This window comes from Panthera leo, chromosome D1 (genome assembly GCF_018350215.1).
Source record: "Panthera leo isolate Ple1 chromosome D1, P.leo_Ple1_pat1.1, whole genome shotgun sequence".
NCBI classification, from domain to species: domain Eukaryota; kingdom Metazoa; phylum Chordata; class Mammalia; order Carnivora; family Felidae; genus Panthera; species Panthera leo.
In genome coordinates, this window is record NC_056688.1 from 22,588,702 (window position 1) to 22,600,108 (window position 11,407).

The 11,407-nt window shown below is 36.2% G+C and overlaps 1 protein-coding gene across 2 annotated transcripts in view; it reads left to right on the forward strand.

Moving 5' to 3' along the window:
* CHEK1 (checkpoint kinase 1) overlaps positions 1-10,670 on the forward strand; it is a 31,396-nt gene extending 20,726 nt beyond the window's left edge. For both annotated transcript variants that reach the window (XM_042904914.1, XM_042904913.1), the window contains exons 8-13: positions 905-1,000; positions 4,636-4,744; positions 4,965-5,142; positions 5,412-5,543; positions 8,279-8,380; positions 9,849-10,670. In XM_042904914.1, the coding sequence (XP_042760848.1) occupies positions 905-1,000; positions 4,636-4,744; positions 4,965-5,142; positions 5,412-5,543; positions 8,279-8,380; positions 9,849-9,944 (713 nt within the window). In that variant the 3' untranslated portion in view covers positions 9,945-10,670. The remainder of the gene's footprint in view (positions 1-904; positions 1,001-4,635; positions 4,745-4,964; positions 5,143-5,411; positions 5,544-8,278; positions 8,381-9,848) is intronic.
* Positions 10,671-11,407: the final 737 nt, after the last annotated feature.

The following is an 11,407-nucleotide window of genomic DNA, read 5'->3' on the forward strand; positions in this document are numbered from 1 at the left end:
TTTGGGAGGAGGTTAGAGTGGGAGAGAACAAAAGCATAAGGGACTCTTAAAAACTGAGAACAAACTGACGGTTGATGGGAGGTGGGAGGGAGGGGAGGGTGGGTGATAGGTATTGAGGAGGGCACCTTTTGCGATGAGCACTGGGTGTTGTATGGAAACCAATTTGACAATAAACTTCATATATTGAAAAAAAAAATAATTTTGGGGGTGCCTAGGTGGCTCAGTCGGTTAAGCGGCAGACACTTGGTTTCGACTCAGGTCATGATCTCACGGTTCATGAGTTCAAACCCTGCATTGGGCTCTGCACTGACAGTGCAGAGTCTGCTTGGGATTCTCTCTCCCTCTCTCTCTGCCCCTTCCTTACCTGCTCATGTTATCTCTGTGTCTCTCAAATAAACAAAAAAACCTCAATAAAAAAAGAAAATAATTTTGGTTTTGGGAGATGTATGAGTTCTTTATCAAAATAATTAAGGTACTTTAGGATGACAGTTACTTATATTACTATCTCTTAAAAAGCTACTAGAAAGTAATTTTTCTTTATAAAACTGTGTGAATGAGGATGTAACTTGACATATTGGCACACTGGAGTTTGGTGTTGAAAATGGATGAGGATTTTTAAATCTTTTTGTTAATGTTGTCAAATGGGGAGAAACATTTCCACCTGGTTCTTGCTTTACTTGTTTGCAGACAACTGAGCATCAGATCTCGGAATGGCGTTCTCAGATACAGACAGTAGCAAAGAGCAAATGCATGAAATTAAAGCAATAATTAAGTAGCTTTATTCTTTCTCCTCCCTGGAAATAATATTTGGATATAAGGAGATCAATAGAGAATATATTCCACAGTACAAGTTTCTAATTTGCATGTCTCTTTTGTAAATGTTGTCTTAATATTTTATTTTTAGCTTTGCTGCATAAAATCCTAGTTGAGAATCCATCAGTAAGGATTACCATTCCAGACATCAAAAAAGATAGATGGTACAACAAACCTCTCAAGAAAGGTAATATCCTTAAAATACAAGTATTTTTTTTCTGTGAAAGAAAAGGCACTTGCATTCAGTATCACAAATCAACAATACAGGATACCTATGGTCTCCTTATGTAGGTTATAATGTGTAGTAGGAAAAACAGAAATACAAAAAATAATTTTAAGTTTGTTAATAAAGTGGAAAAGCAGAGTACTATAGCTAAGTGTTTGACCAGGTCTTAAGTGACTTAGAAGACTTGTCTTCCTGAGGAAATCACATTAAATCTAAGAACCGAAGATTAAAAGGGACCTAGCCAGATGAGTACTAGCAAGATGAGTGGCAGATTCTGAACAGAGAAAGCAACATTTAGAGAGTCTTAGAGTTTGGAAGGTGATACATTTGAGGAACTTGAAAGAAGACCAGTATGGCATGGACCATGTCTGGCTTGTCATTTTAAGTAATTAGTCGTTAGCATGATGTGTGGTACATTGTAGGCTCTCAGTAAATGTTTGTTGAGTAAATGAGTGAATAGAGAAGGGGGAGAGGGAGAGAGGTTTGAAATGAAGTAGATAGTGACCGAAGTGTGAAGGAGGACCTTGTAAACCATGTTGAGGATTTTGGGCTTTAACTTAAGGCCATTGAGGAAGCAAGGAAATGACACGATCGTATATTTGGTTTTAAAAGGTCCTTCTGCCTACTTTTTTTTTTTTTCCATTGTTTTTGAAATTTTTTATCCTAGATGTGAGAAGATGGTACCTTGGATTGGGTTAGTAGCAATGGATTTGGAAGGAAGAGGTAGATGCCAAAGAAACTTACAAACTAGAATTGATAGGACTGGTAATTGTTTATATGTAGAAAATGAAAGAGAATTAGGAATCCAGGATGACTCTTCTGGGGTGACAAACTCAGAAAATGGTGATGCCATTTACTGGGATATAACTTAGGAAAAACAGAATTGGGGAGAAATTTTATTTGGCTTTGGACATGTTGATTTTGAGAAATAAAACTGTCTAATAAGTGTGTGTGTGTGTGTGTGTAACTCAGGAGACAGGACCAGGCTTGAGATGTCAATATTTAGTTGTTTTCTGCAAATAGATGATAATTTAAACTGGTAGATGAAATTAAGTATATGAAATCTTAAGGAATGTCAACATTTAAGTAGTAAGTAGAGGCCAGGGACACACAAAAGTAGCCAAAGAGATGGGAGGAACATCTGGAGAATATGAAAAAAGTGAGGCCAACAGAAGAAAATGTGTGATAGTAGCAAACACTGTTAAGTGAATTAATAACATGAAGCCTGAAAATTTGCCCAGTAGTTATTCATGATCATGGCAGGAACTGGTTTGGTGAAAGGCTAGGAGTAATTTTACTTGACAGTGCAATGATTATAGTCTAAAAGAGAGATAATGAAGCAGAGTATAGACAGCTCATTCAAGAAGTCTGGCTGTGAATAGGAGGAGAGAATGGCTAAAGATAAGTGAGGAGTTTTTAACTCTTCTCTGAATGTGTCTTTTCCCTTTTCCCTTTGTTTTAATTGAACTCAAGCTCTCTCCTGAGAACACAGCTTCCCTCAAGTGGTGATGTTTTTTTTCCCACACACTCCTACCCTTGAATCTGGGAGTGGGGCAGGCATCCTTTTTGTCCTTCATTTCTACTTTCTCCCTTTTTCTCATATTTCTCCCCTCTTCATTTTGAATCTCATATTATCAGACTACTTCCTAATGTTCCCTCCTTGTGATAATCAGTTTCTGAACCCCCATTTAAAACTCCTGCCACATTGTCACTCTCTCTAACGTGACTCTTGTACATTTTGTCATGGCTCTTGGTGATTTAAATATTCATTTGGATGACCTTTCGAATATCCTGATTTCATATTTCCTTTACCTTCTCTCTAGTGATCTTCTCTTCAGACATCCTGCTTTGACTTCGGGCATATTTTTTTTCTGGCTTCCTCCTCTAGTACCCTGACTTCAACAATCCTTTGACCCTGCCTAGACTTGAAGTCCATTAATTCTACTTCCTTTTCACTATCTCTTACCTGTCCCCTCCCTAGGTCCTCAGTTCCATCGTCACTACTTTAAATCCCAAGGTCAGTCATTGTAATGACTTCTTTACTTTCAGCTTCAGCGTTCCTGCCCTGTTCTCTCTTGATCATGCTTACTGGACAAAACCTAATCCAATTTTAATCCAGTTTTCTACCTGCTCTATACTTACACCTGCACAGCTGATTGCACCTGGACCAAAATCACAACAATGTTCACTTTAAATTCAGGATCACTGATCTCCAGTGAGCCCTTAATTCTGCCAGGCAGTTATAATGCATTTCCCTACTTCTTGCACAACCTCAGTCTTCTAAGTCACATTTGTATACCTTTTTTTTTGTTTTTCAACTTCTAGCACCTCCTTCCCCATCCTCACTCTCACTTCCTATTTCACTGGGAAATAGAAACAATCATAAGGCAACTTCCATAAGCTCCCATCACCATCTCCAGCCACCTAACCAGCTGCCTCTGTGCTCATATATTCTGCTTTCTCCTTTGTTGCTATGAATAAATTGTCTGCTCCAGATATATACTAGCTCTCTCTCTTATGCACTAGGCCCATTTCTCTTTTGCCTACTCAGAGACAATTCTTTTGTCTTCCTCCTGCATCATTAATTTTTCCCTCTCTACTGCTTTCTCATCAGCATACCAGCATGCTGTTTCTTTCCTCTTACTGCCTGATGTATAGTAGGCTTAATAAAATAAAATATTTGAATGAATTAGTTAGTAAATAAAATGTTCAGCTAAATGTAAGTGTGTTTAAATGACTTTGGGACCGTTCCAGTTGAGAGGAGGAGGCTGAAGGTCAAGAGAGAAGGAATGAAGGAGCATCAAGACCCCCTGAGATAGGAGGGCATAGGCTCACGTACAAGTACAGAGATGAACATTTTATGGGAGCATGGAAGAGGGAAGGATGGGTAGCAGTGCAAGTAAATTGACAGATTTAGTAGTGGCGAATTGAGGGAGTTTCTAATGACTTATTTTCTTTGTGCAGTTGGAGATGGTATAGAATGCGAAGCAGTGAGGTGGTGGGGGTGGGTCGTTATGGGTATTTGACAAGAGTATAGAAGTTTTGAAGAGATCATTGTGTAGAAAGGGAGAGGAAACTAACTAGAGAAACACAGTGTTGAAGATTCAGCTGATGGTAGTAACCAATGAATTTATAGTGGCATCATTTTCTGTATAATGATTATTCTTGGTAAAGCTTTTCCAGGGAGCAAAGAATGTTGGATAGAGCAGATTCATAATATTTATCACCACTGTCATAAATTGTTTTCTATTTTTAAAAGTTTTGGTTTTTTAGCTAGGTCTCTTTGTCTTCATAGAACACTGTTCTTTTACCATAAATGGTACCATTAAAATTGTGGCCTTAACCCCATACTTGGAACATGCTTACAGGTCAGGATTTGTGAAATGTGTAATTTGATAAGTGAGTTCTCATAAGTTTATAATGATATTTCTTTTGTAATCATGTACAAAGAGCCACTATTTGTCTTATATAACTATTCTGCTTTAAATACATGGATTTAGATGTGTTTTTACTTCTTGAATTTTCCAGTGGGGTTAGTTGAAGAACATTGCTTAGGAGACTTGAAAATATTTGTATTTATGTTTTCTGTTTTTTAGGGGCAAAGAGGCCCCGAGTCACTTCAGGTGGTATATCAGAGTCTCCTAGTGGATTTTCTAAGCACATTCAATCCAATTTGGACTTCTCTCCAGTGAACAGTGCTTCTAGGTAAGATAAATCAGCAAAGATCAAATAGTTGTTGAATGTAGTACTCCCATAAGAAGTAATGCATATATATATATATATATATATATATATATATATACACACTTTTTTTCCTTAATAGTGAATGTAATGTTTATCAGTGTGAGAATGGTAATGTGATATAAGAAAGGCCAGATTGATTTTATCTAAAAATATATATTTTCCCCATATCTCAATGCCTCAGTGAAGAAAATGTGAAGTACTCCAGTTCCCAACCAGAACCACGGACAGGTCTTTCCTTATGGGACACCAGTCCTTCATATATTGATAAACTGGTACAAGGGATCAGTTTTTCCCAGCCCACATGTCCTGATCATATGCTCCTGAATAGTCAGTTACTTGGCACCCCAGGATCCTCACAGGTAAGGGAATTTAGTTTTTCAAATAAATAATGAAAACCCTCTAGTTTTTTGTCATAAAGCCTTTTTTTAAATGTATAAATCTTAGAAATGTTGTATTAACACTTTAACATATACAGATTTTTTTTTTTTGCAAAGGAAGGAAGAATTAGAAGATACTTTGATGTATAAGAATCTTAAGTCACAGAAGAGAATTTTCAGACCAATTAGTTGTGATATGACTGCTTTTGGTGATACCAGATTCATTCAGGTCTCCTCTGTTTGACATGTAGAACCCTTGGCAACGCTTGGTTAAAAGAATGACACGGTTTTTTACCAAATTGGATGCAGACAAATCTTACCAATGCCTGAAAGAGACTTGTGAGAAACTGGGCTATCAATGGAAAAAGAGCTGTATGAATCAGGTATGTTTCATTGATTTTCCTAAAGAAAAATGTAAATATTTGAGTAAAAAAGATCATTATCAGTATATTTTCAAAAAAGAAACAATTGAAATTCAAAGGATTTAAGTAAAATGTTGTTTACCTTAAATAATATTGAAAGTCTTCTCTGAGGTTATTAAAAATACTGACTCAAGTCATTATTTTCTTAAAAACTACATATACTTAAATTGTAACAGTAACAAAGATTCCCTTTATGAAAGATGAATACGTTAACAATCCCATATTTCTTCCACCTCCCCTGCTCCCACCTACCAGTTTTTGTTGTTTATGTTATTATGGCATATTTGTATCATTGAAATTCTTTATTTTTTTATTTTTTTTAATGTTTATTTATTTTTAAGAGAGACAGAGTGTGAGCAGGGGAGGGACAGAGAGAAAGAGGGAGATAGAACTTGAAGCGGGCTCCAGACTCTGAGCTGTCAGCACAGCCCTATGCAGGGCTCGAACTCACGAACCAAAGTCAGACACTTAACTGACTGAGCTACCCAGGAGCCCCTGTATCATTGAAATTCTAATCTGTCTTTAGGTTTTTCAAAAACTTTAATGTCATGAAAAACAACATGAGGGGAATATTATGTATTAAAGAAGCCTGATAAATAAAGTAATGCATGATCTTTCACTAGATCATGGATTTAAAGGGGAAAAAAAGCTTTAAAGAGTGTTATTGGGATGATTGGAGAAATTTAATATGGTTTTTATGTTAGATATTGTTTTTGTATCGGTGTCAGATTTCTTGGGTGTTGTCATAATATCGTGGTTTGTAGGCGAATGTGTTCATAGGAGAAATATGTTGAAGTGAAGTGTATGTCTTCTATAGTTTGGTTGAAAAACTTAAAAAAACACACACAAAAAAGAAAAGTAAACATATACTTATCTAGGTTGATAAAATCAATGAAGGATATATGGTTATTTATTGTAGATTCTTTCAGTTGTTTTGTAGATTTGTAAGCTTTCAAAATTAAAAGTTAAGGGAAATTGTTACTATGCAGAAATCTGAGGCCAGTCTGATTTTCCTCTCCCTTGTGTGGGGTAACTTACTTTTTTTTGGTCAGGTAGATTTATTGAGATAAAACTCACATAACATAAAAATCATCACTTTAACCATTTTAAAGTGTACAATTTTGTGGTTTTGGTGTATTCACAAGATTGTGCTATTATCATCACTTAATTCCAGAACATTCCATTGCCCCCAAAATAAACTTTATACCAATTAGTGGTCACTCCTCATTCTTCCCTCCCTTCATTCCCTGGCAGCCACTGATTTACTTTCCGTCTTTGTGGACTGCCTATTCTGGATGGTTCATATAAGTGGAGTCATATAATGTCATATAAATGGCTCTTTGTGTCTGTGTTATTTTACTTAGCATGTTTTCAGGGATAATCTGTGTTGTTTACATTCATTACTACTTCATTCCTTTTTACGGGCAAATAATATTCCATTATGTGGATAGAAGACTACATTTTATTTGTCCATTTTCCTGTTGATGGACATTTGGGATGTTTCTACTTATAGGCTATTATATGAATAATGCTGCTACATACGTTAAAAAATTTTTTTTGTAATGTTTATTTTTTTTTTTTTTTTTTTTAAATTTTTTTTTTTTTTCAACGTTTTTTTATTTATTTTTGGGACAGAGAGAGACAGAGCATGAACGGGGGAGGGGCAGAGAGAGAGGGAGACACAGAATCGGAAGCAGGCTCCAGGCTCCGAGCCATCAGCCCAGAGCCTGACGCGGGGCTCGAACTCACGGACCGCGAGATCGTGACCTGGCTGAAGTCGGACGCTTAACCGACTGCGCCACCCAGGCGCCCCTGTAATGTTTATTTTTGAGAGAACAGAGACAGAGCACGAGCTGGGGAGGGGCAGAGAGAGGGAGACACAGACTCTGAAGCAGGCTGCAGGTTCCGAGCTGTCGGTACAGAGCCCGACGTGGGGCTCGAACTCATGATCTGTGAGATCATGACCTGGGCCCAGGTTGGACACTTAACTAACTGAGCCACCCAGGCGCCCCTTATACAAGTTTTTGTATGAATTTACATGTGTTTTAGTTTGCCAGGGCTGTCATAACAAAACAGCAGAGACTGGGTGCTTAAACAACAGAAATTTGCTTTCTCATGATTCCAGAGACCGGAGTCCAAGATCAAGGTGCCAGCAGGGTTGGTTTCCTTGGAGGCTTCTCTTCTTGGCTTTCAGATGGTCTTTCCTCTGTGTGCATGCACACCTGGTATCTATGTATGCTAACTTTTTTTTCTTACAAAGACACCGGTCATATTGGATTAGGGCCCACCTAATGGTCTCATTTTTAACTTAATTACCTTTTTAAAGGCCCAGTCTTCAAATATAATCGTATTCTAAAGAGTTAGGGCTTCAACATATGAATTTTGAGAGGACACAATTGCACCCATAACAATATGTTTTCAGTTTCTTAGCTCTATACCTGCTAATAGAATTGCTAAAGCATAGAGTAACTCTACGTTTGACTTTTTGAGGAGCTGCCAAGTGGTTTACCAAAGCAGCTGCACCATTTACATTCCCAGCAGCAATGTATGTGTTTTGTATTTTTCCAGAACATGATGTGTTGTTCTAGTTTTGCATAATTGTGGTACACCAGTGTATTTTTTATAGTCATTCCTTGAAGTGAGAATTATTATAGATATTTTTGTAATTTGGACTAACCTGATTTTTATTGCCTTAGGTTACTGTATCAACAACTGATAGGAGAAACAATAAACTGATTTTCAAAGTGAATTTGGTAGAAATGGATGAGAAGATCTTGGTTGACTTTCGGCTATCTAAGGTATGTAGAACAGCACTTTTTTTTTTTTTTTTTGAGAGACAGAGTGTGCTGAACTAAAATCAAGAGTCAGATGCTTAATCAACTGAGCCACCCAGGTGCCCCTAGAATAGCACATTTTTTAAAAAAACTTTGTTTTGCTTTTGTTAGAGAAGTATTACGTGTTCGTTGTAGAAACCTAAAAAATATGAAAACATATAGAAGAGAAAATAAAAATCAAGTTTAATCTTATCCAGAGAGAACAGAGACTTATTTTTTACTATATTATAGTAGTCTTACTACTTCTTTAGTATGTACTATATGCAAATACTCTTACGTAGAGATTTTTTTTAATGCCATTTATTTGTATTTACATGGCATGTGTAAAATATGGTAACTTGCTTCTTATTCAATGTTATGAGCATTCATTCTTGTCATTCTTCTAAAACAAAGTCTTTTTTGTAGAAAATGTAAATAAGTAAAAATGAAATAAAAATAATCCTAAATTATGCTACCCACCAGTAATTACCCTGATTATTTTAGAGCATTCTAAGCTTTGGGGCACCTGGGTTGGCTCAGTTGGTTGAGTGTCTGGCTCTTGATTTCAGCTCAGTCATGATCTCACCCTTCAGGAGTTTGAGCCCCGTATCGGATTCTGTTCTGACAGCTCAGTGCCTGCTTGTGATTCTCTCTCCTTCTGTCTCTGCCCCTCCCCTGTTTATGTTCTCTCTCTCTCTCTCTCTCTCAAAATAAATAAACTTCAAACAAAAGCCATTCTAAACTTTTTCTTATTGAATCCAAATACATCTTTTTAATTACAATTATATGTTTGTCAAAATGTACAATATCATTAATGAATCTTTGTCATAAGTAAGTCTGTGATTAATGTTCATGTACATAGAGTTTTGTTCACATTTCTGGTTATTTCTTTAGAGATTACTCGTTCTGATAGAAGACCAAAATAGCATTTTCTCTATTTCCTGAGAGGTTGTACATGGCTCTAAAGGAGGTTGGAGAAATAGGTCACATTCTGAAATTGGAGCTTTGCTGTTAGATGCTTAGTATGGAATTAAATTATTAAGATCCTACTGTAGTGAAATCTTTCTTATAACTGAACGACTGGCTTTGTTGCCACAGTATTTTGGCAAGATTTCAGTGTAGTTGTGTAGCTTAATTTTAGTTTACAAACCCCCAGTGCCTATGGAAAACAGTGACTTAGGTCCAGAGTTACCAATGCTTGAAACAGACAAGCTGCCATTGTTTCTGCTCTCTGAGCCCAGTGTAGTGGGAACAGTGATGGGCCCAAAATCAAGTTGGAATTATTTATGTAGCCATTTCTTCGAGAATATTTGGTCTTCATAAGAAGACCTGAAGGGAATTGTAGCTGGACATACCTAAGGATATTTGCCTTTAGTTACCACTAAAGAAAGTTTGATTTTATGGCAGTCTCTTTTTTTGACTTTTTTTTTTTTGGATATTATTCCTAATATAGGGTGACGGATTGGAATTCAAGAGACACTTCCTGAAGATTAAAGGGAAACTGAGTGATGTTGTGAGTAGCCAGAAGGTTTGGCTTCCTGCCACATGAGAGATCCATTGGATTCCTGGTGAATATAGTGCTGCTATGTTGACATTATTCTTCCTAGAGAAGATTATCCTATTCTGCAAACTGCAAACATTAGTCCCTGAAGAGTTGTCTTCCCTCTAGCCAAACATTTTCCAATTCTTTTTGTATGTCCTACATACAAACAATACCTGTATTTTCATTATAACTCAAGATTTGGGGAATGAATGGATAGAATTCATTAGATATTTCTTCATCTTGTGTTTAGTGTCTACATGTGATGGAAACCATACTTTGGGAATACATGAGCTTATCAGCTTTTATACCAATGTAATGAAAGATGATATTCTTGTCGCATTGTTAACAAAACATTTGGTTTTATCCAAAAAGTACATGTTTCCTTCATGTTGATTTAGTTATATGGATGGATTAGTAATAAAAGCAATCCCTGTAACTTTTGGACAGTAGATTTATCAGCCTATAAAGTGAAGCCAACTTCAAAAAATATATCCTCAAGATTTGTACTTCTATTTTCACAAGGGCATGACCAAGTATATAAATCTGTTTTTGAATTATAACTGTTAATTAAAATTGCAAGTAGGTATGTTTTTTTCCAGTGTGGTTAATAATATATATAATACTGGTTGGTCTTTCAAGTAGAAGTTGAGCATAAACTCTAATGCTTAACTACCTTTACTCTAAAACTACTATTGCACATTTTAAATATTTTTCTATATTATTTTCTACTTTCACAGCCATATTTTAATTCTTTATTAAAGAAATAAATTTTATTTTGAAAATGAAGAGCTAACTCTGTGGACTTATTGGTGACCAAGCTTCTAGATGGTAGGGAATAATAGAGGAGGGAGAAAGAAAGAAGCTGTGACAGAAATAGATCTGCTAGATTTACTAAGACTTTGTTTTTCTGATAAAATTTATATTAATTTTTGAATGTATTAGGTTGGGGCCTGTATTCCTTTTTGTTGGTAATTTATAAAATTAATCATCTTAGTCTGCTAAGAACATGAAGTTTTATGGTTAGAGTTTTATCATTATTAGTGTATACTGGTAAATTGTGTTGCTGCAGTATACCCATAGGAGAAACAAATTTGAACCAATAGGTGGCTCTGACGAATTGAGCCAGTAAAATCTCAAACATGAAAGGAATTTTCTTCTTGAGAACTTGTCATTAGTAACTCTCAAAAACAAAGTTATCTCAGGTTTTGACCTCTTCCCTGAGTTCCAGACTTTTACAGCCATAGCCAAGCTGACAATTTCCACTTGACTAATAGTGAACACACGACCAAAATCAACGTTTGGTCCCAGTCTTACAACCCATTCCTCCCTAGTTCCTCCCATCCTAGTAAATGTTACATTCAGCCCTCCAGTGCCTTAAGCCCAAACCCCAGGAATCCTCTTTGACATGATTTTCATATTCTAAACTTAATACAGCAAATCCTATTCAGTTTAGCAGATTTATCTACAAC